General features: G+C 35.7%; 1 protein-coding gene and 1 pseudogene across 10 annotated transcripts in view; one reads left to right on the top strand and one right to left on the bottom strand.

Annotated features, from left to right (window-relative positions):
- Positions 1 to 26,208, top strand: part of CNTLN (centlein) — a 330,872-nt gene that overhangs the window by 102,143 nt on the left and 202,521 nt on the right. For 8 of the 10 annotated variants that reach the window (XM_033858062.2, XM_019934873.3, XM_033858061.2 and 5 more), the window contains exons 4-6: positions 2,467 to 2,601; positions 3,215 to 3,394; positions 19,676 to 19,809. In XM_033858062.2, coding sequence (XP_033713953.1) covers positions 2,467 to 2,601; positions 3,215 to 3,394; positions 19,676 to 19,809 — 449 coding nt within the window. The remainder of the gene's footprint in view (positions 1 to 2,466; positions 2,602 to 3,214; positions 3,395 to 19,675; positions 19,810 to 26,208) is intronic. The other 2 variants (XM_033858063.2, XM_019934875.3) reach the window with 2 other exon arrangements.
- On the bottom strand, positions 23,264 to 23,820 carry LOC101337079 (intraflagellar transport protein 22 homolog pseudogene; annotated as a pseudogene).

The following is a 26,208-nucleotide window of genomic DNA, read 5'->3' as shown; positions in this document are numbered from 1 at the left end:
TGAATAATAACTATAAATGGAGTATAACTTTTAAAAATTGTGAATCATGTTATACACCTGAAACTTATATAATTTATTATAAATCAACTATACCTCAGTAAAAAAGAAAACAAAATAAATGAACTGTAACTATATATACCTGTGCTTTCATTATAGAAACTAGATCATTGAGGGTATATTTTATCAGGAAAATGTTTGGAGTTATACAAAATTTAACAGATCTTTGAGAGTTTATCAGTCCTCTTCCGTTGGGAGTACATCTTTGTCTAACTTATTACTTTAATGATTATAATATATAATACCAATTTTTAAACTAATTATCAAAATTTGATAGTTTTGGTTAACTAAGTTCCCACTGTATTTTGTGTTTTTATTTAGAAATTAAGTCTATATTTGTCCTGTGGATTACTAAATTCACTCAAATGCCAACATTTTAATATATTAAGTAATTTTCATGAAAGGGCTTGCTATTGGTGTCATTTATATTGTCAAGTTAAGTTTAGTTCACATTATTGGGCAAACCCTTCTGAACCTTAAATCATTTGATCTAGTGTCGCACCTTCCTGATAGTCTCCAGAATAGGTGAGGATGCTCAATTTTTGTCAGTTCTCCTTTGAAAGGATAGGCCTGTAGGTATTTCAGTCTTAGTGTTCATATGATTGAATTTATCATTCAGTGTCAGTCTCATTCATAAACATTTACTATAATCTAGTTTGGGAGATAGTATGTGTACATAGATAATCAGTAAGACTAGGTAATTTGTTATGTGTCAAATGAATAATGTAGGCAATACAGAAATTTAGAAATAGCAGAAATTACTGTGATAGCTGGGGAAGGCTTCATTAAGGAGGTAGAAATTGAATATTGAAGGAGGCTGAGACTTAGATGAGAAAGGAAAAATAGGCTGTGAATTGTGGATGGGCCATGTTATGCATCTGTTTTTATGCTGTTTGATTGATGTCAAACACATTTTGATATGCCCTAATAATTAAAATAGGAAATAAAAATTAAAACTAATATGAGGTACCATTTATATCTCATTTGTAAAAACTTACCAAGCTTGAGCGTCATGTTGGTGCACATGTGGAACTATGAGAACTCTTGAAGTGCATATAACCTATGAACTAGTAATGCCACCTCTTAATATAAATAATCAAAAGCAATGTTTTATTAATGTGATCCCCACACTGAAAAAAATACATTTTACTTCATGACCCAGTATACACAGAGATGAAATAAAAGTTTCATACATACACTACTATATATAAAATAGATAACTGATAAGAATCTACTGTATAGCACAGGGAGCTGTACTTAATACTCTACAATGGCATATATGGAGAAAGAGTACAAAAAAGAGTGGATATATGTATGTGTATAACTGATTCACTTTACTGTGCAGCAGAAACTTATACAACATTATAAATCAACTATACTCCAATAAAAATTTTAAAAAATAATGTAGTTTTACTATATATAATAAAGGTAAAATATAACAAAGCATATATCAAGTATGAATTTAATAATGTTTAAATAAAATAGAAATTCTAAATTAAACACTGCAAAAAAATTTAAGAGCTACTAGTTTCAAATATTGGTTGAAAAAATGAGTGGGTTGACAAAAGTTGAGTAAGTTTAGTAAAGAGTTAATATCAGGACATGGATGTCTGTTTTAGCATGTTGGTTTGAGGTGGCAGCAGATAATTCAGATGGAGGTATTTTAGAGAAAACTGGAAATGTGGGATTGGTGATTGGGAAAGAGTCAGGGCTGGATTATGGATTGGGTAGTCTTTCAGACAGAGATGAGATCAGAAGCCAAGAGAGTGGGTAAATTTTCTGAGGGAAAAGCTGTAAAGATTTGAGAAGAGGGAAACTAAGAATTGAGTCATGGATACATCCTCCAATTAGATAGCATTTACTCTGGTAGGTGAGAAGAATATTCAGTTAAAAATTATGGCAATTTTAATATTCTGAATATTCTTTCTACATAGCAAGATACTTTTTGTATCAAGGCAGACTTTCCATTTTTCATTCTTTAAAATTGCTTATGCTTTCACAAAACTGTATTCGTTTCTCTAAAAAATATTTTCTTCCAAATGATAGTAAAATAGAGGATAATTCTTATTTTAGTTACATAAGCATTTTCTTTAATTAGAATGTTTTGTAAAATTTCATTTTTTTCCTATTACACACAGAAATCCAAAAAGTTTGCTTTCTGTATGTGGCTTAATATTTGGTATCCAGTTTTTAATGGGTTCTTCATCTTAAACTAGTAAGTCAGTACCAGATTTGTACATTTTACTTGAAAATCTCTGGGCATGTCATAGGAAATGAGTATTATGATAATGGATGTTATTATGAAAGGTAGTTAATTCTAATATTATCAGTCAAAATCTAAAACTTTTTACATAAAATTATTTTTTCTTAGAAATACCAGCTCATCAGTAATTTTGCTTTTTTCCATAGAGAGAATCAGGACTAAAACAGGAAATAAATGACCTTGTAAAACGGAAGGTTGCAATAGATGAAGAAAATGCTTTCTTAAGGAAAGAATTCAGTGACTTGCAGAAGAAATTTAAAGATAAAAGTCAAGAAGTTAAGGTGTGTTGACTTGTACATAGTTTTACAGTACTTTCTTTGAAGTCCTACTTCAAGCTTTGTCAGCCTTTGTGGCACAGAAAGTGACAAGCTTGGAGGAGAAATTGCCTTAGGCCCTGCTGTACCATACAGTTTTCTTACATGCAGAAACTCTGAGAAAGATGCTTTAAAGCTAAGACTCTAAGCTTTATAACTTTAAGATAAATAGTTAATGATGGAAATGGAGCTAAGAAAGTAGGAGTGTGAATATGTGGCTTCTTGTAATTAGATTCTGATGGGACTGGCATTATTAATTGATAAAACCCAGGTCTGGGAGGATATGTCTGTGTGGGTCTCAAAAATAGCTGGGGACAGCATCAAAGGCAGCTTGATCAATTAATGGGCTCTTTGCAAATGTGTACTCATCAAAGCTGTCATCCAGTGAAAAAATATGACCCATCCACCTGCATGAAAAGAGGCCAATAAAAGTATACAGGTGACCTTGGCAGCAGCTTCAAATATAGAAGCTGCTGTGGGGGTAAAATTGTACAGTTTATATTTGCTGATTAGTTCTCACCTGTTTTTTGGTTTGTTTCATTCTGTTTTGTTTATCGGCCCCTGTGGTACTGTTCTACAGGACACTAAGGAGTGTGTACAGAATAAGGAAGAGCAAAACAGACTGGTTATAAAAAATCTGACGGAGAAAAATGAGAAATTAAGTACCCACTGCGCTGACCTGCTAAATGACCTGGAGAAACTGAGGAAGCAGGAAGCACATTGGAGAAAAGAAAAGTATAGCATTGATGCAAAAATAAAGGTATGCAATGAGAATGGAATCTGTGCTGTTATTTTGGATCTAACTTCTTATAGGAAGTTTATTACATGTTATTTTCTTTAAATAACAAGTTATATATTCATATCCACCAGTGGGGACTAGCATTAATTTATATTCCTTCAGTTAAGACCCACAGCTTTTTAAAAATTGATGTTGCAAAGCAGGAAACTGACTTCAAATACTTATCTAAAATGTAATCATTAAAAAATAAAGGCTGTTGCATTTTGAAATAAAACATGTTTTGAAAAAACATATTTAGAATTATGAATTTTGGCTTTTTGCAGTTAGGGATTAAATTTATAAATATAGCTAGGATTCATTGCAATATAGTTTTAATACTGTATTTTCCAGGTCCTTTAAAAACTATGTAAAAAAAGCACAAAACAGTTAAAAAATACTCACATGTGTTTTATATGTGTTTCTTTGGCTTGAGAGGGCCTTATTCATCGTAAAATTTTACTTTTATAGAAGATAAAAGGTGCAATCAATCTTTATAATATTCTTATATCCTTTTTGATCAGTTTTTTTTCAAAATAATATTTTCTTGTAGCTTTCTCTTGGTCTTGAGAATGTTTTTGTTCATTTTTTCCCACCGAATTTCAAGTTTCTCTTTTAACATAGATTTTGTTGAAAAGGCCTCAGACAAATTTTAGTGCTAGTAAATATGATAGTTCCTCTATGTATACATGCTTAAGAAGAATATATAACATAAGTATACACATATATATATATATATATAGTGCTATTAAAATATAGTAAGAATGGATATGTGTGTCTACGTGTGTGTGAGTGTATGCACGTGTGCCTGATTATTTAAGGATTTGTCTTTCTGAGTGTGTGAATCTATTCATTGCAGATATTTAAAGAAATACATACAGTAATTCTGTTAGTGCACAATCAGGGAATGACTGAGCCATTGAGAGAAATGAATTCTGGCACATTTGTTTTCTTATTTTTATATCAGTCTCTGCTTCCCTACAGCCTTTAAGCAATTTGGTAGTGTCATAAGGGTAAGTGGTACTTCCTTGTGTTAATCATAGCTGCATGATTTTTTGATGATCATTTCATTTCCTTATTTGCCATTCAAATGGTCCATTCTATGATTCACTGTGATTTTCAGTTCTGACTTTTTTTTCTGTTAGAGTGCTTATCTTTTCTTATTAATTTGTAAGCATTCTTTATTCTAGATAGCAATACTTTTAGAAATATATATATATCACACATACCTTCTGTTCAGTGAGTCTTGAATAAGGTGAATTAAACATTCAAAAATTTGTGAATTTTTATAGTCATTTTTATTATTTCCTTCTCTAATGTTTTTGTTTTAGAAGTCTTATATTCTTAAGTATTCCCTACGCTAACATTTTTAATCTATTTAGAATTCATTTTTGGGTGTCGTCTTCCACACCGTTTATTCAGTAGTTTATTGATTTCTGATTCAGTCTCTCTCACATCTCTAAGTTTCCATGGGTATGTTTGGGTTTGTTTCTGGACTTCCTGTTTCTGGACTTTCTGGAAAACCTGTTATTTTCATGGTTTTAGGTATTGTAGTTTTAGAATTTTACTCATTATTTTGTAGGGTGATCTACTTCTTTATTCTTCTTTTTGTAAGTCATGAGCCCTATATGTGCCTCTTCACTATCTAATAATATTTAAGGATCATTTCATTAGTTTTACTGAAAAATTCTGTTAGAAAGCAGGTTGGAACATCATCTAATTTATGAATTAATTTTGAAAGAATTATAATCCTGCTATTTAAGAATGTGGCATGTGGTTTTGTAAGTTTCTTAGAACGGTACTGTTCATTTTTATTAGATTTATTCCTAGCTATTAATATTAAAATATTGTTTTATGCTAAATATTTTTTTGCTGAATAATATTTTAAATTATATTTTTAATTAATTATTTCTAGAAGACAGCAATATTATTGAATTATCTTGAGCTTCTTTTCAACAATTTTCCCCAAATGTCTTAGTTCAAAAAATGTGTACATTTTCTAGATTTTTCTAAGTTATATAATTACATTGTCAGTAAGAAAACTCTCTTTCTTTCCTTTTGGTGTATAATTCACATACCATACGTTTAATCCATTTAAAGTGTACAGGCCAATAGTTTTTAGTTTATGCAGAGTTGTGCAACTATTATCAAAATTACTTTTAGAACATTTTCATCATCCCCAAAAGAAGCCCTGTAACCTTTAACAATCACTCCTCATTTATCCTTAGCTCTGCAGCCCGAGATAACCACTTATGGCCTTTCTCTATATATAGATTTATCTGCTCTAAACATTTCACATTAATGAAATTATAGTATATGATCTTTTGTGACTGACTTCTTCCACTTAGAATAATGTTTTCAGGGTTTATCCATGTTGTAACATGTATCAGTACTTCATTCTTTTTATAGTTTAATAATATTCTATTATATAAATATCCTACATTTTATTCATTTATCTCAAGTAGAAGGATATTTGTGTTATGGATAATACTGCTACAAATATCTGTGTACAATATTTTGTGTATACATCACACATTTTTATTTCTCATAGGTACATACCAAAGAGAGATTACTAGTTCATGTGATAATTCTGTTTTTAAGCTTCTGAGGAACTGTCAGACTGTTTTCAAAAGCAGCTGTACTATTTTACATTCCAAACAGGAGTTACTGAGGGTTCTGATTTCTCTTTGTCCTCGTCAGCACTTGTTATTGTCTATCTTTTTGATTGGAGCCATCTTTGTGGATGTGAATGGCATCTCACTGTGGTTTTGATTTGCTTTTCCCTGATAGCTAATAATTCTGGTCATCTTTTTATATGTTATTGGCCATTTGCATGTCTTTGAAGAAATGTGAAATCATTTCTTTTGCATATATTCTGGTTACAAGCCTCTTTTTATTGATATAATTTGAAACTATTTTCTTCAGTTTTCTGAGTTGTTTTTTACATCCTTAATGGTAGTATTTGAACACAAAAGTTTAAAATTTTGATAATTAATTTATCTCCTTTTTCTTTTGTTGCCCATGCTTTTGGGCATTCTCAGATGCATCTCAGATATGCATCTTGAGAAACCATTGCCTAATCAAAGATCATGAAATTGGACACTTATGTTTTCTTCTAAGAGTTTTATTTCTTACCTTTAGGTCTTTATCCATTTTGAGTTAATTTTTGAACATGATGTTTGATAGGAATCCAGCTTCATTCTCTTGCACGTGTATTCAGTTGTCCCAGCTCCGTTTGTTAAAAAAGACTGTTCTTCCCCCACTGAATTTATCGTGCCATGTTTATTGAAAATCAGTTGACTGTAAATATAAGGGTTTATTTCTGGACCTCAATTCTGTTCCTTTGATCTATACATTTATCCTCATGCATATGCCACACTACATTGATTATTGTAGACTTATAGTAAGTTTTGCAGTTGGGATTTGTGTGTCCTCCAAATTCTTCCATTTTCAAGGTTGGCTATTCTGTGTGTCTTGCATTTCTATATGAATTTTAGAATCAGCTTTTCCATTTCTTGCAAAAAAAAAGCAAGCTGAGATGATTTTGGTAGAGATTGTATTGAATCCCTGTCACCGTTTTTAGTGTAGGCATTTACAGCTCTACGTGTCCCTCTGAGCATTGCCTTTGCTACATCCTGTAAGTTTTGGCATGTTATGTGTTTTTTTAAAAAACATTTATTTAGGGCTTCCCTGGTGGTGCAGTGGTTGAGAGTCCGCCTGCCGATACAGGGGACACGGGTTCGTGTCCTGGTCCAGGAAGATCCCACATGCCGCGGAGCGGCTGGGTCCGTGAGCCATGGCCACTGAGCCTGCACGTCTGGAGCCTGTGCTCCGCAATGGGAGAGGCCACAACAGTGAGAGGCCCGCGTACTGAAAAAAAAAAAAAAAAAAATTTATTTTTGGCTGCGTTGGGTCTTCATTACTGCATGCAGGCTTTCTCTAGTTGAGGCGAGTGGGGAATACTCTTCGTTGTGGTGCGCGGTCTTCTCATTGCGGTGGCTTCTCTTGTTGCAGAGCATGTGCTGTAGGCACGTGGGCTTCAGTAGTTGTGGCATGCAGGCTCAGTAGTTGTGGCTCGTGGGCTCTAGAGCGCAGACTCAGTAGCTGTGGTACACAGGCGTAGTTGCTCCATGGCATATGGGATCTTCCTGGACCAGGGCTTGAACCCGTGTCCCCTACATTGGCAGGCAGATTCTTAACCACTGTGCCACCACGGAAGTCCTAGCATGTTATGTTTTTGTTTTCATTTGTCTCTGGATATTTTCTGATTCTCTTGTGATTTCTTCTTTGATCTATTGGCTGTTTAAGTGTGTATTGTTTAATTTCCATATATTTTGAATTTTTCAGTTTTCCTTCTGTTACTGAGTTCTAGCTCCATTCCACTGTGGTTGGAAAAGATACTTTGTATTAGTTTAAGTTTTTAAAGTTTATTATGAGCTTTTTTATTGCTTGACATATGGTCTTATATGGCGAATGTTCTGTGTGTACTTAAGAAATATGTATATTCTGCTGTTTTGAGGTAGAGTGTTCCATATACATCTGTTAGGTATACTTGGTTTATAGTGTTTTTCAGGCTCTTTGTATCCTTAGTGACCATCTATATAGATGTTCTATCATTATTTAAAGTGGCCTATATTCTCCAACTATTATTGTAAAACTCTATTTCTTCCTTCAATTCTATACTTTATATATTTTAAGGCTCTGGTTTTTGGTGCATGTATGTTTATAGTGGTTACACCTTGATGAATTGACTCATTGATCAATATATTATGTCCTCTTTTGTCTCTTATAACAGTTTTTGACTTAGTTTATTTTGTCCAACATTCTTATGTCCATCCTAACTCTCTTTTGTTTATTATTTTCATGGAATATCTTTTCTCATCCTTTGATTTTCAATCTTTTTGTGTCTTTGGATATGATAGTATCTTTTAAAAACATATAGTTGTATAATTTTGTTTGTTTGTTTGTTTTTCTGTACGTGGGCCTCTCACTGTTGTGGCCTCTCCCATTGCGGAGCACAGGCTCCAGACGCGCAGGCTCTGGACGCGCAGGCTCAGCGGCCATGGCTCACGGGCCCAGCCGCTCCGCGGCATGTGGGATCTTCCCATACCGGGGCACGAACCCGTGTCCCCTGCATCGGCAGGCGGATTCTCAACCACTGCGCCACCAGGGAAGCCCATTTGGTAGTTTTTGACCATTATTTCTTTGAGTATTTTTTTCTGTCCTTATTCTATTGCCTCTCGTTCTGGTAGTCCCTTTATGCTTATATTGGTGCATTTAATGGTGTCCAGTATTCCTCTGGGGCTATTAATTTGTATTATTCTTTTTTCTTGATATAGCTTCAAGTTTTTTGTTCTTATTCCTGTCAGTTCATATTAAATGTTGAGCTCTTCTAGTGAGGTTTTTTTGTTTGTTTTTTTGTTTGTTTTCATTTTAGTCACTGTGCTTTTTAGCACCAGAATTTCCATTTGGATGTTTCAAAACAATTTATATTACTTTATTGGTATTTTCCATCAGATGAGATATTGTCATTTTAACTTTTTAAAAATGATATGATACTTTTTAAAACATGATTTTCTTTTACTTTTTAAATATACTTATAATGCCTCTTTTGAAGTCTTTGTGAAGGCTGGTATCTGGATCCTCTCATGGGCAGTTGCTATTGCTTGCTTTCTTTGCTTTGCATGAATGACACCTTTTCTTTGCATGTTGTAATTTTTTTGTTGAAAAATGTACATTTCAAGTTATATGCTAGGAGGAGTCAATTCAGCACCGTGGCAGAATGAAAAGCTATCTTTGTCTTTCCCCTTCAATCTACAACTAGTAAAACATCTAAAACACAACAACGAAGCCTCTGTCCAATATATCAGGTTGCTGGAGAATTCCACACATCTGTGCATCTAAAGGTGGGTGGACTGGAACACATGGAGGAGGCTGAACCAAGGGAACAGCAGAGGCATGCTTGAAGTCCTGGTCCATCAGCCATGGCAGCTGAACCCACAACCCCAGAGAACCTGGCAGTGGCAGGGGACGTGGTGCACATGACTCAAGCCTCCTGGCCACATGGTTACTACAGCCACAAGTAACCGGGCAGCAGTGGTAGTGGGGCCTGGTACCCCGTTCCTCCAGCTGCTAAGGCACCCATTACTCCAGCCTCTCACATGCACATCTCATCTGTGGAGCTTATAACACTGGACACCACAGAGGCACTTGCAGGAAACTTACAACACTGGACACCATAGAGGCACCCGTAGGACCCTGGCTCCCCCTTCCCTTTCCCCCATGATAGTGGAACCTTCAACTTTGGATCCCAGATGAGGGAAGAGCCCACCATCCAAGGGCCCCAGGCAGCAGCAACTGTGACACTGGCAGAAGCAAGGTACCAATGACCCCAGAGACACAAGAAACAATAATGAATGCACAGGGCCACACCTCTGACAGAGGCGATGGAACGTGGAAAGTGCAGACTCTCAAATAGAATCAGAGGCAGCTCAGGTAAGAGAAACCCAAAACTTGTGCTATATCACTACCTACTGGAAATCAAAAGAAAGATCTCTAATTTCTAACCTGTTGAATTGCTAGTATGAAGCAGAAAGGTGTTCCCTACTTCACATGCACCAGCAGAGGAACAATTTATCAAGCACCATGAAAAACCACAGTAACATTGTACCACAAAAAGAAAATGACAATTTCACATAAATTAAACTTAAAGTCATGGAACATTGCAATCTGATTGATAGAGAATTCAAGAGAGTTGTCATGAAGAAACTCAACTAGCTACAAGAAAACTCAGAAAGGGTGTTCATTGAGCTCAGGAATAAAATTAATGAACAGAAGGAATAATTTACCAAAGAGGTTGAAACTAAAAGAAAAGAACCAAGGGGCTTCCCTGGTGGCGCAGTGGTTGAGAGTCCACCTGCCAATGCAGGGGACACGGGTTTGTGCTCCAGTCTGGGAGGATCCCACATGCCGCGGAGCGGCTGGGCCCATGAGCCATGGCCACTGAGCCTGCGCGTCCGGAGCCTGTGCTCCGCAACGGGAGAGGCCACAACAGTGAGGGGCCCGCGTACCGCAAAAAAAAAAAAAGAAAAAAATAAAAAGAAAAGAAAAGAACCAAACCACAATTCTGGAGCTTAAGAATTCAATAAATGAGATGAAGAATGCATTAGAAAGCATTGGATATAGAGCAGACCATAGTGAAGAGAGAATTAGTGATGGACTTCCCTGGTGCCACAGTGGTTAAGAATCTGCCTGCCAATGCAGGGGATGCAGGTTCGAGCCCTGGTCTGGATAGATCCCACATGCCTTGGAGCAGCTAAGCCTGTGCGCCACAACTACTGAGCCTGTGCTCTAGAGCCCATGAGCCACAACTACTGAGCCTGCATGCTGCAACTACTGAAGGTGGCACGCCTAGAGCCTCTGCTCTTCAACAAGAGAAGCCACTGCAACGAGAATCCTGGGCACTGCAATGAAGAGTAGCCCCCAATCGCAGCAACTAGAGAAAGCATGCATGCAGCAACGAAGACCCCATGCAGCCAAAAATAAATAAATAAAATATAAATAAATTTGTTAAAAAAAAGAGAATTAGTGAGCTCAAAGATAGAAATCTTGGAATGATACAGTAGAAGAAGAAAGAGGATTGAGATATAAAAAACTGAGGAAATTCTACAATAGTTATTCAGCTCTTTTAGGAAGGGCAGCAATAGGGTAATGGGTACCCCAGAGGGAGAAGAGAGGAGAAGGGAGCAGAGAATTCATTTATAATAGCTGAGAACTTCCCAAACGTGGGGAAGGAACTAGATACACAAGCCCATGAGGCTAAGAGAACACCCAAACTGCCTCAATGCAAAAACCTTGTCCAAGACACATTATATTAAAGTTGTCAAAAGTCAATGACAAAGGAAGATTTTGAAATTCAGCCAGGGAAAAAAAAGATGGTAACCTACAAAGGAACCCCCATTACGCTATCAGCAGATTTCTGAAACCCTACAGGCCTGGAGGGAGTGGAATGACAAGCTCAAAATACTGAAAGATTAAAAACTATCACCCAAGAATACTCCGTCCAGCAAAGTTATCATTCAGATAAGAAGGAGAAAGAAAGATTTTCCCAGATAAATAAAAGCTCAGAGTTCATTAAAACTAGACCTGCCTTACAAGAAATGTTGAACGGTGCTCTTCTACCAGAAACAAAAAGACAAAAGTACACAAAAGTTTGAGCAAGGTGATAAATAGAATCAGAAAGCTGTAATTATTAGAATTGGCTTTTAAATGCTTTTTTACAGCATAAAAGTTAAAGGGGAAAAGTAGAAAAAATAACTGTATCTACTTCAATTTGCTAACAAACTCTCAACGTATAAAGGGATAATTCAAGACAACAAAAACAAGGGAAGCGGAAAAGGATGTAATCTATATATGTAAATGAAGATAAGATGCTATCAACAGAAAAAAGAGTACTTTATCCATGAGACGTTTTAGACAAAACTCACAGCAACCACAAAGCATAAATCTAGAACAGAGACATGAAAAATAAACAAGGAGAAAACTGAGAAAAAAATCATAGAAAACCAAAATGGCAGACATAAACAGAAAGAAAAAGAAATGATGGAGATATAGAGCAACCAGAAAACAAAAGGTAAAATGGCAGTGACTAGTTATCATCTATCAATTATAACTCTTAATGTAATTGATTGAATTCACCAATCAAAAGACACAGAGTGACTGGATGCATTAAAAAACAAGACTCAAGTATACGTTGTTTCCAGGAGACTCATCTCAGCTCTAAAGACAAATGTAAGGTAAATGTGAAGGGACTGAATATGATACTCCAAGCAAATGACAACCAAAATAAGTGGATGTAGCCATACTCATGTCAGACAAAATAGACTTCAAGCCAAAGAAGGTAACAAGAGACAAAATTGAACAGTATATAATAATAAAGGGGACAATTCATCAAGAAGATATAATATTTATATATGCATCTAACATAGAAGCACCAAAATATATAAAACAGTTATTAGTAAATCTAAAGGGAGCAATTGACAGTAACACAGTAATAGTAGGGGACTTTAACACAAGCAGTTGATAGTAACACAGTAATAGTAGGGGAGTTTAACACCCCACCTGCATCAGTGGATAGTTCATCCAGGCCAAAAGTCAACAAGGAAACAGTGATCTTAAATGATACATTAGACCAAATGGATTTGATAGATTTGTACAGGGTATTCAGTCCAAATGCAGCAGAATGCATATTCTTCTCAAGTGTACATGGAACTTTCTCGAAGTTAGACCATATATTGGGACACAAAACAAGTCTCAAGAAATGTAAGAAGATTGAAATCATATCAAGCATCTTTTCAGTGGTATGAAACTAGAAATCAACTACAAGAAGAAAGCTGGAAAAATCACAAATATGTGGAGAATGAACAACATGCTACTAAGCAACTATTGGGTCAACAAAAAATCAAAGGAGAAATCAAAATTTATTTGATGATGAATGGAAAGGAAAATAGGACAAACCAAAATCTGTTGGAGGCAGCAAAAACAGTACTAAGGGAGAAGTTTATAGACATTCAGGCCTACTTTAAGAAACAAGAAAAATCTCAGTTGAACAATCTAACCTTACGTCTAAAGGAACTGGAAAAAGAATGACAAATGAAGCCAGAAGTCAGTAGAAGGAAATAAATAATAAAGATCATAGTGGAAATAAATTAAATGGAGACTAAAAAGACAATAAAAAAATCAATGAAATTAAGAGCTGGTTCTTTGAAAAGATAAAATCAACAAACCTTTAGCTAGACTCATTAGGGAAAAAAGACAAGGCTCTGGTAAATAAATTTGGAAATGAAAGAGGAGGAATAACAGTGGATACCAAAAAAAAAAAGGATTATAAGAGCATATTATGAACAACTATATGCCAACAAGTGGAACAGCCTAGAAAAAACAGACAAATTTTTAGAATCATACAGCTTCCAAGACTGAATCATGAAGAAATAGAAAATTTGAATAGACCACATAACTAGTATAGAAATTGAAACAGTAATCAAAAAGCTCCCCAGGCCTAGACAACTTCACAAGTGAATTCTACCAAACATTCAAAGAAGATTTAATACCTATTCTTCTCAAACTCTTCCAAAAAACTGAAGAGGAGTCAATGATTCCTAACTCAGTTTATTAGGCCAACATCACTCTCATAGCAAAACCAGACAAAGACAACACACAGAAAAAAGAAAATTACAGGCCAATATCTTTGATGAACATAGATGCAAAAATTCTGAACAGAATATTAGCAAGCCAAGTAAAACAGTACATTAAAAGAATCATCACTGGGCTTCCCTGGTGGCGCAGTGGTTGAGAGTCCACCTGCCGATGCAGGGAGACACGGGTTCATGCCCCGGTCCGGGAGGATCCCACATGCTGCGGAGCGGCTAGGCCTGTGAGCCATGGCCTCTGAGCCTGCGCATCTGGAGCCTGTGCTCCACAACAGGAGAGGCCACAACAGTGAGAGGCCCACGTACTGCAATAAAAAAAAAAAGAATCATCACTGTGATCAAGTGGGATTTATCCCAGTGATAGAAGGAGGTTTCAACATCTGCAAATCAATCAACGTGATACATCACATCAACAAAAGGATGAAGACCATATGATGACCTCAATAGATGCAGAAAAGGCATTTGACAAGATTCAACACCGGCTTTTGATAAAAATTCTCAACTAAATGTTTGTAATAGTAACATACCTCATCATAATGAGAGCTGTAAATGACAAGCCCACATCTAGCATCATACTAAGTGGTGAAAAACTAAAAGCTCTCTCTCTAATATCAGGAACAAGACAACAAGACAAAGAGGCCACTTTTGCCACTCTTGTTTAACATAGTATTGGAAGTCCTAGTATTGGAAGTCCTAGCCAGAGCAATTAGGCAAAGAAAAAGAAATAAAAGGAATTCAGATTGGAAAGAAAGGGGTAAAACTCTCACTGTTTGTGCATGACATGATTTTATATAGAGAAAACCATAAAAACTCCACAAAAAAGGCTATTAGAAAAAATAAATACAGCAGAGTTGCAGGGTATAAAATCAACATACAAAACTCTGTTATGTTTGTATATGCTAACAATGATCTAGCAGAAAGAGAAATTAAGAAAAGTCATATTTATAATCACAACAAAAAGAATGAAATACATCGGAATAAATTTAACCAAGGAGATGAAAGACCTGAACACTAAGAACTGTAAGACCTTGTTGCTGGAAATTGGAGAAGACACATAAATTGAAAAATATTTTATGCTTATGAGTTGGAAGAATTAGCATTGTTAAAATACCCATACTACCTAAAACAATATATAGCTTCAGTTCAGTCTGTTTCCAAGTCAAAAGGACATTGTTCACAGAAATAGAACAAAAGTTTCTAAAATTTATAATGGAACCACAAAAGACCCTGAATAGCCAAAGCAATCCTGAGAAAAAAGAACAAAGCTGGAGGTATCACAGTCCATGATTTCCAGCTAGACTACAGAGCCATATTAATCAAAACAGCATGATATTTTCAGAAAAACAGATACATAGATCAATGGAATAGAATTGAGCACCCAGAAATAAACCAACACATAAACAGGTAATTAATATACAACAAAGGAACATATATATATAAAGACATTATAGCCTTTTCAATAAATGGTGTTGGGAAAACTGGACAGCCACATGCAAAAAAATGAAACTAGACCACTGTCCCACACCATACACAAAAATCAACTCAAAATGGATTAAAGACTTAAATGTAAGTCATGAAACCATAAAACTCGGAGGATAACATAGGCTTTATGTGCTTTGACACTGGTCTTAACAGTGTCTTTCTGGGTACGTCTTTTCAGGCAAGGGAAACAAAAGCAAAAATAAACAAATGGGACTACATCATCCTAAAAAGCTTCTGCACAGCAAAGAATACCATGTACAAAATGAAAAGGCAATCTACTGAATGGAAAAGACATTTGCAAATGATATATCTGATATAAAAGGTAAAATCCAAAATATATAAAGAACTCATACAACTCAAGAAATAAACAATCCAATTAATAAGTGGGCAGAGGACCTGATTAGACATTTTCCCAAAGAAGACATGCAGATGGCCAACAGGCGCATGAAAAGGTGTTCAACATCACTAATTATTAGGGAAATGCAAATCAAAACCACAATGAGATATCAGCTCACTCCTGTTAGAATGGCTATTATCAAAAAGACAAGAAATAACAGGTGCTGTTGAGGATGTCGAGAAAAGGGGAGCCTCAGATAGTCTTGATGGGAATGTAAATTGGTGCATCCACTGTGGAAAACTGTATGAAGAGTCCAAAAAATTAAGAATAGAGCTACCATATGATTCAGCTACCCCATGTCTGGGTATTTATTCAAAGAATATGAAAACACTAATTCAAAAAGATATATGCACCATTATGTTCATTGTGATATTATTTACAATAGCTAAGATATAGAAACAACCTGAGTTCCCATCAACCAATAAATGGATAAAGAAGATACGGTATACACACACACACACACACACACACGCACATACACACATTCACACACATATGCACAGAGTAGAATACGACTCAGCCATCAAAAAGATGGAATCTTGCCATTTGTGACAATATGTATGGACCTTGAGGGTATTATACTAAGTAAAAGAGTCAGATGGAGAACTGTGTGATTTCACTAATATGTGGAATACAAAAAGGAAACAGACAAAAACCAAAATAAACTAAAGAGAAACAAACACATAGATACAGAGAGCACAGTAGTGGTTACCAGGGGAAGTTGTGGTGGTGGGGGGTGAAATGGATAAAAGGGGTTAACTGTATGGTGATGGATGGAAACTAAATTTTTGGTGGTGAGCATGCTGTAGGGTAGGGTATACAGAAGTAGAAATATAATGTACACATGAAACATATAATATTATAAACCAATGTTATCTTAATAAAAATAAATCTAAAATAAAGTAAAAAGAAAAGTAACTTTTTCAAAGCAAAAAAAATTAATAAAAATAAAATTATATACTGTAGCAGTTTGGGGTTTTGTTTTGTCTGTTTGTTTGTGTTTGTTTTTGGCTGCGCTGCATGGCTTGTGGGATCTTAGTTCCCTGACCAGGGATTGGACTCGCACCCTCAGCAGTGAAAGTGTGGTGTCCTAACCACTGGACCGCCAGCGAATTCCCACTGTAGCAGTTTTGGATACTGGTTCCTCACTGCCATAACATCAGGGCTTGTTGACGTTTGCTCATTGTTTTTTTAATGTTTTCATTGGGCCATTTTAGGAAATCTGTTTCCCATGCTGTTAACAGTCTCTCGTGGTTGCTTTTCATAAAGCACAGACCTGGACATGTGCACATTCACCCTGTGATTTTAGCAGGGCTCTCCTTCACTGTCTCTTCTCTTGATTTGTCTGTTCATGTGTCTGTCTCTTGATCTGTCTGTTAATATGTTTGTTTGTTAATATGTCTGTTGGTATCACACCCAGCTGTTGGCCTCCAAAAACTGATGACTGATTAGATTCTTCTGTTGTTTTTGTCAATATCCTGGGACACAAATTGCTCCACAGTCTAATCTAATTAAATCTTGGCCTCTCCATAGGGTTTTTTTTAAATTGTGGTTAAGTAATATAACATAAAATTTAGAATCTTTTATCATTTTAAGTATACAGTTCAGCAGTGTTAAGTATATACACATTGGTATGCAACCAAGTTGCAGAAACATTTCATCCTTCAAAAGTGAAACTATATTCAAAAACAACTTCCCATTTCTCTTCCCCCCAGCTCCAGGCATCCACTAGTCTGCTTTGTGTCTCTATGTGATTCTTCATATAAGTGGAGTCATACATTATTTTTTGTAAGTGGCTTATTTGGCTTTCCATAATTATCTCAAGGTCCATCCATGCTCTTTCATATGTCAAAATTTCCTTCCTTGTTTATTGTGGTAAAAAACACATAACATAAAATTAACCATCTTAACCATTTTTAAGTGTACAGTTCAGTAGTGTTAACTATATTTACATTGCTGTGAAAGAGATCTCCAGAACTTTGTTGACTTCAAGACCTGCAACTCTGTTTTTTAATAACAACTGCTTAGTGCTCCCTTACCCTAGGCCTTGGTAACTACCGTTCTATTGTGTGTATCTATTAATTTGACTACTTTAGATACTTCATATAAGTGGAGTCGTCTGGTATTTGTCCTTTTGTGACTGATTTGTTTCATTAGGCATAATGTCCTCAAGGTTCATCCATGTGGTAGCATGTGACAGGCTTTCCTTTGGGGGCTGCATTGTGCTTCATTTTATGTGTATAGCACGTTTTGTTTATTCATTTGACGTTTAGGTTGCTGCCACTTGGCTATTGTGAATAGTGCTGCTACAAACATGGGTTTACAGATATCTCTTCAAGAACCTGCTTTTAGTTTTTTTAAATGTATACGCAGATGTGGGATTGCTGGATTATATGGTGGTCCTGTTTTTTATGTTTTGAAACCCCCCCCCCCATACTGTTTTTGAGAGTATTTTTACAGTCCCAGCAACACACAAAGGTTCCTAATTCTTCACGTCCCAGCGAACAGCTGTTATTTTCTGCCTTCCCTTCCCTTCTCTCATTTCCCTTTCCTTCCATGTTTCCTTCTCTCTTTCTCTCTTACATCCACCTACACACCCACCTATATATCTATCATTACCCTTTTTTAATAAATGGGAATTTAAGAAGTAATTCTTCTTAAATTCTTCTTATAAAACAACAGTTTACATATCTTAAAAAAATATTTTATTGCTAAAAACAGCTAACTGTCATCTGAGCCTTTAGCAAGTTGTAGTAGTAACATCAAATATCATTCATCACAGGTCACCATAACAAATATAATAATAATGAAAGAGTTTGAATTACCAAAGTATGGCACTGAGACATGAAGTGAGCAAATGTTGGAAAAATGGCATTGATAGACTTGTTTGATGCAGGGTTACCACAATCCTTCAATTTGTAAAAAAATGCAGTATCAGTGAAGTGCAATAACGGGAAACATGATAAAGTGAGATATGCATGTACTCACAGTGCTATCTTGGCTGAAAGCCAATATTTTTATCTTCAAAAGTTCATTCTAGTTACTGCAGGGAGAATATATGAGGTATGGGTGCATTGCTAGAGTAGATTTTTAGTGCTTGACCTAAAGCTTGTTGCTCGCTTTTGTACATAATGAATGTATAGTGTATTTTGGGGTATCCTCTACTTTTAGATAAAATATTTATTCAATATTTTATGAAAATAAATTAATTTTATAATACATTTTTGAGAAAAAATATTTTTGAAAAAATGTACATCAGTTTTTCTTTTTTAACATCTTTATCAGAGTATAATTACTTTACAATGGTGTGTTAGTTTCTGCTGTGTAACAAAGTGAATCAGCTATACATATACATATATTTCCATTTCTCCTTCCTCTTGCATCTCCCTCACACCCTCCCTATCCCATCCCTTTAGGTGGACTCAAAGCACCCAGCTGATCTCCCTGTGTCATGCAGCTGCTTCCCACTAGCTATCTATTTTACATTTGGTAGTGTATATATGTCCATGCCACTCTCTCACTTCGTCCCAGCTTACCCTTCCCCCTCCCTGTGTCCTCAAGTCCATTCTCTGCATCTGCATCTTTATTCCTTGTACGTAAGTTTTAAAATTGTTTCAAAATGAAAAAAAGATTTAGAGAATTATCAGGAGGAAAAGACCAACTTTGAACTTGAGGTGAAATTTCACCACAATCAAGTGAACTCAGCATGATCTGAACCTGAAACATTGTAAAATTATTTTTATTTTTTTGCTGCACCATTTTTTCTTCTCGAGTGTATCTGCATTTAAAGTTGAGGAAATAATAAAATATCTATTTGTTTTGAGTAATATTTAAGTAAATGAGCTCTTTTTTTGTTCATTGTAATTAACTTTTTTCATTATATAATACTTTACTGTAATTTTAATAAGTAAATTTCTACATAGATTTTCAAGTTTATTAGCTTCAGATTCTTAACTTTCACACCAGGAGACGATGATACTTTTACAGTTTCTGAAAAAAGTAACCTGTGACTGGTGTAAAATTTATTGATTGTATTAACATTTTTTAATTTAATGAAAACAAAATTTAAAGCACTACTGATTTTTCACTGTTATTTTGTGGATTAAATATAACAGGCTTTTAATTTTATTTATTTATTTGATATTTATTATATTTGTGATATGAGTGCTCTAATTTTAGGCCTTTGAAGACAATTTAATCGAAGCAAGGAAAGAAATTGAAGTATCACAGAGTAAATATAATGCTCTATCATTACAGTTGAATAATAAACAGACTGAACTTATCCAGAAGGATATGGATATTACCCTGGTCAGGCAAGTATACTCACTCCTTAATCTAACATTGTAGAAATGTCCTTTGTTATGCAGAATGCCAGCATTTTTGTTTATTATTAACACCCTAAAATGACAATATATGTCTTCTGTGAGTACTTATGTTTGTGCATTGAAACTATCTAGAATTAACAGGGACAATCAGGGGTTTCACAGGGCTGAAAAGAATCATGCTCAAAGAGTAGCCTTGGTTCAGTTTTTAACAAGGAGGATGCATTCATTCCTTGTTTCCTTCTAAAATTCCTACCCATGCATTATGTAATATTATTGTTATAATGAATAATAAATGAGTGATCCAGTTTTGACGTTTTATTTTATTATGTTCTAAATAGTTTTAGTTTGTGAAATATTCTTTCTATATCAAAATAGTTAATTTTGTAGCACTACTCATAAAGTGGAAGTACTTGAAAAACTTTTTAAGTGTTTTGAAAGATGTTAAACTACCTATTAATTTATTTTATAATAATCTTTATCAGAAAATATTGTTAGAACAGATCATAAATATATATACACATATACATACATATGTTATACATATATACACATGTATGTATGTGTGTACATTTTAAAATTTGAACTAATTAAAATAAATCATACAAAGTTTATCACATACCTGTATAAGCACAATTTCATTCTCTGAAATATGTCATATATTTTTATATGTAATATATTATATATATAATGTTTATATAGATATATAATTAACATTATATATAATTATATACATAAATATTTATATATACTTAATATTTATTTTTATATATACTGTATTACAATATATATATTGGGGCAGGATTTTTTATTGGGTAATAGATTAATACATACTATTATATATTTATATATAATATATAGTAATTTATATTATATATGTTTTATTATATGTAAAAATATATAAGCATTATATATTATAAATGAAAGCAAAAATCCATTGTGTCACATTTTAAAAATCTTTTTACCATAGGGTGAGGAAAATTATTTCTTTACAGATGATAGACTTTATGCACTCATGGTATAATTTTTTTAAGCCAGTAATTTGATGGAAGGCAAAAAAGTAATTCTAAACAGTAATAGAATCTTAAGTTTTAGAAGCAATCTTAAAATTTTTAATTATTCCTATCTTCTTCCCTATAAAAAAGCTTTTAGCCTTTGCTTGATACTTTTAGTTTATAAGTTTCTCAGTACTCTTCAAGACTGTTCTTTTTATTTTGTTCAAATTTCTAGATTGTTTCATATATTTAGTTGACATTTGGCTTTTTACAGTAGGCACCCATTTCTATCCTGATTCCTTATCTAGAGAATCTCAGAAACAGTCTAATCAATTCTGTAGTTCAGACCTTCAAATAATAAAAGATAACTTTATTAATAAATTTTTTATTAACTTATTAACTGCTTCTGTTTCTCATAATTTTTCATGTATATGTTTTACAGACGTTATATTGTTTTGGGTTGCCTTTCTTTCTCTTTTTTTTGTTAGTAAAAATATGTAATATAAAATTCCCAAATAAATGGTTAAGTGGAATATTATGCAGCTGTAAAAAAGAAAAAGGCAGCTCTGTATATATTTACACAAATCCTCCAAATAAAAAAAAGTGAAAAAAGCAAGCTGTAAAAAAGTGTGAATAGTTTGCTACTGTTTCCTTTAATAAAGCACATTTGTATGTGCACAGACTTCTGATAGAATACAGAAGGTAAGGGGGCTTCTGGAGAGGGGCTGGGGTTTGGGGACAGGTAAGACAGGGAGACTTCTTCATTAAATGGCCTCTTGTAACCTCTGCACATGTGGCCTCTTAAATTTTAAAACATTTTTCTCAATTCAAGGACTCCCAAGGGTTGTACTCTGGCTATGAATGTAAATGAAAGCTGCTGGGTTAATTTTTCTACTGAGCTCTTGGATAATCATTAAAATATCAGATAAAAATAATCTTTGTTTTGGAGCTGTAGTCTCAACATCAATTAGTATTATTGCAGGTATTACATAAGGAAGATTTACTACAGTTTGCGTTAACATTATCTTGTGTTCCTTGCAAAAGTTCCAACTGAGTGGAGGTCAGGCAAAAGGAAATTAACCTGGGCTTAAAATGTGCTCACTGGTAATCCAGGCAGTTTACTAAGAGTTGACTGTAGTTCAATCTAAATTTACCAGGGAACTGTCATTATCTGCCAACACCACTCTCTCAAGCAGACTGCCCAAACGGCTGCATTTCAGCCCTCTTCATTGTAAGAGTGAAACACAGCTGGGCATATTTTTCATCTCTTGTAAGTGTCTCTACTTTTCTTCCACTCTCAGTTGAAAACACCTACATCTAACATGTTTGGTTTTTTTTTTTTTGGCTATGTTGCGTCTTCGTTGCTGTGTGCAGGCTTTCTCTACTTGTGGTGAGCAGGGGCTACTCTTTGTTGCAGCACGTGGGCTTCTCATTGTGGTGGCTTCTCTTGTTGCAGAGCATGGGCTCTAGGTGCACAGGCTTCAGTAGTTGCAGCATGCAGGCTCAGTAGTTGTGGCTCATGGGCTCTAGAGCACAGGCTCAGTAGTTGGGGCGCATGGGCTTAGTTGCTCTGCGGCATGTGGGGTCTTCTCAGACCAGGGATGGAACCCGTGTCCCCTGCATTGGCAGGCGGATTCTTAACCACTGCGCCACCAGGGAAGTCCCTACATCTAACTTTTGATCTAGTTAATATATTTTCAGGTTGGCTATATTACAAAATTCAAAAAGTAAAATTTATGAAAGAACAACAATTTGAAAGATCACTAAAACAAACTTGTACAATAAGCTATAAACTCACCATGTTTGGTTATCCTGAGCATTAAATCTTTTGACTATTTTTACAAATGGGTGTTATGACAGCATAACATTGTTTTTCCTGTATTTTATGAAATAACATTTAAGAATTAAATTCCCCTGAGAGAATAAAAAAACTTTTTAGAAGAAGTATATGTATTCCACCTTCCAGTGTGATATGGTGTCCAGATATCAAGGACGTCTAAATAAAAATAAAATGTTGGAGAAGTTAAATGCTAATATTTTTCAAAAATATTCTAGGCAAGTTGTACAGATTAAGGAATGAAAATCACATTTAAACCAATCCACGTGGTTTAAACTACTGTTGCTATCACTGGGCTATGACAGTTACAATTCCACAACTTTTGTAATGTGACATAATGTGAAGGGGAAGCAAAAACCACCTCAGTTTTCCAGCTCTTTGGAGAGATCTGGGGCAAAGCAATCAGAATTCAGTAACAGGATTTTCTCAACTGAACTAAGGACAGAGAATAGATGGTATGAGTCAACTCCCTGGCTGACTGTTACCTTTGGCCAAATAAGGAAAATGTCTTCTACAGCCAAAGGGAGATGAGAACCTCAGTAGGTGGATGGATTTCAGATTTGCACTAAAATTGACTTCATTTGGGATGCGGAAGCATCTAGGTGAAGGCCGGTTAATTGATAATTGACATCTCCTCCCAGTCTCTGCTCTCAGACACTGAGTTGATTATGCTTCTTAAATACTTCATGAACTCCATCCTGATCTCTTCCGGTCATCCTTAAGATTTGAGTGCACCAGCTTCAGCTTGTTCAAGGATGGCGCCAAAGCTGGGTTTGCTTTGTCACTTCAAGAGCCTGGTTTATGGTGTGCACTCAACAGATATTGAGTATCCTGTAAAAACTGCTGCTGGACGAAGCAGGAATACCACATCTCAGTTTCCTTCAGGTGGCTTGGGATGTCAGCATTGAAGATGATCACCACCCCATAAGAGTCCCTCATCAGGGCTGGCCAGCAAGACTCGAACATTGGATCGCCACCACAATCCCAGAGCTCAGATTCACACCCCGTGCATTTGTTGTTGCTGGTAACATATGGGTTCTCAAATTCCAGGATCCTCATTCCTTGGGTTGGGTTGTATTTGGCGATGTCAGAAGATTTTGTCAGGAAGTTGGCCCAAAAGGTTTTTCCACTCTCACAGGGCCCCACAAAGAGGATCTTGGCCTTCAGCATTGCAATCTGCTGCCCAAAGACCTGCCAGAGCACACCCAGGTGCTGCCGGAGCCCTTGCTGCTGTCAGGGCAGAGCCTGGGTTGCCTTTCTGAACGCATTCCATCTTGTCAGAGTTTGTATCATCAATATTCTTCTTAAAATATGGCACCTGTAGCTACATAAAATATTCCAACAAGACCTTTCCATTTTAAAGTATGATGATTTTAAACTATTGGATGGAACATGCGGTCAATTCTAGGGTACAGTGCAGTGTTATGTGAATGGGGTTTGAAAAATTATGTTTTCTACTAAATTTTGCACCTGCATTTATCTGTATAGTTGAATTTAGTGTACTGCAAGAACTATAAGCTGCAGTAAATAAGGCAATGATATCCATAGATGGACATTTTCTTACAAGATGGTAAAAAGATGAACTCTGTGTAATTTTAAGTGTTTGATTATAAGGACTCAAAAAGGAGGAGGTAATAGCACAGAGCTTGAAGACTTCAGAGGACTTTTACTCAGACCGTCATTATAGGGTAGTAGTTGAGATGTCTTCAGTGTTTTTCCTGAATTGTTTGAATAATCATTTTCTGAATACACTACATGTCTCCTTCATTTTTATTTCTTGTGGGTGTGCATGTGTGTGTGGTGGTTATGATATACCAGCATTACTGTACTGAATCTGTATATTGTGCAAAAGACATACCAAGCCATAATTATCTGTAGGAAAAGTGGTCTAGGCACTTTCTTATTTGGATATACTTTTACTTGTTGATAAATGATGGAGTTGACCTAGCTTTAGTTCTTTATTTCTTTGAATTCCTAATTATTTGCATATTTATTGAATAATTAATCTGTGTTACACATTGTGCTATGGAATAGTGCTGTGAACTACCACAAATGATTTTTACCTTGCGTTAGAATATAAATAAAAAAATAAGTAAATAATATACATGTCTGTAACATATACAGAACATCTTAGTATAAACCTAGAACTTGCATAAAAGTCAGTAACCAGTTAAGTTGCCTAACTAAAGTTTTTGCCTGACTGGTAATGATTCAACAGTTACGTGGAGAGTGAGCTAAATGAATAGCTTAACTTCCATTGAGAAGGTGGGCTAATGTCAATTGATTTGGGAATTTTTCTTAGAAATTAGTTGTGAATCTCCGAAAAGCAATGAAAAAATAAAGGTCAAGACAGAGCAGTTACAATTTTGGTGAGGAATATCATCAAAGTCAGAATCCTGAAATTGGACTAATGCATCTGGATTGCTGGTGTTCCTAGGCACTTGGCAGAAGCAAGTGTAAATTAACTCTGGAGGATAATAAAGCAATTCTGTCCTCAAATTATGTCTACAGTTTTACAAACTAATGTCTAGCACATAGTCAGAAATATCAAGTATGTGGTAAAGCAATAATAAAAATTAAAAGACGTAAGAACTGGAGGAGATTGGTTCAAGATGGCAGAATAGAAGGACATGCGCTCACTCCCTCTTGCGAGAGCACCAGAATCACAACTAACTGCTGAACAATCATTGACAGGAAGACACTGGAACTCACCAAAGAAGATACCCAACATCCAAAGACAAAGGAGAAGCCACAATGAGATGGTAGGAGGGGTGCAATCACAATAAAATCAAATCCCATAACTGCTGGGTAGGTGACTCACAAACTGGAGAACAATTATACCACAGAAGTCCACCCACTGGAGTGAAGGTTCTGAGCCCCACGTCAGGCTTCCCAACCTGGGGGTCCGGCAACGGGAGGGGAAATTCCCAGAGAATCAGACTTTGAAGGCTAGCAGGATTTGATTGCAGGACTTTGACAGGAGTGGGGGAGAGATTCCACTTTTGGAGGGCACACACAAAGTAGTGTGTGCATCAGGACCCAGGGGGAAGAGGCAGTGACGCATAGAAGACTGAACCAGACCTACCTGCTAGAGTTGGAGGGTCTCCTGCAGAGGCAGAGGGTGTCTGTGGCTCACCGTGGGGACAAGGGCACTGGCGGCAGAAGTTCTGGGAAGTACTCCTGGGCAGGAACCCTCCCGGAGTCTGCCATTAGCCCTACCAAAGAGCCTGTAGTCTCCAGTGTTGGGTTGCCTCAGGCCAAACAACCAACAGGGAGGGAACAGAGCTCCACCCATCAGCAGGCAAGCTGATTAAAGTTTTACTGAGCTCTGCCCACCAGAACAACACCCAGCTCTACCCACCACCAGTCCCTCCCATCAGGAAGCTTGCACAAGCCTCTTAGATAGCCTCTTCCAGCAGACAGTAGACAGCAGAAGCAAGAAGAACTACAATCCTGCAGCCTGTGGAACGAAAACCACATTCACAGAAAGACAGACAAAATGAAAAGGCAGAGGACTATGTACCAGATGAAGGAACAAGTTAAAACCCCAGAAGAACA

The sequence above is a fragment of the Tursiops truncatus genome, chromosome 6 (assembly GCF_011762595.2).
Source record: "Tursiops truncatus isolate mTurTru1 chromosome 6, mTurTru1.mat.Y, whole genome shotgun sequence".
NCBI lineage: Eukaryota > Metazoa > Chordata > Mammalia > Artiodactyla > Delphinidae > Tursiops > Tursiops truncatus.
The sequence above is the reverse complement of the archived record's forward strand: the minus strand, read 5'-3'. Positions and strand labels throughout refer to the sequence as shown.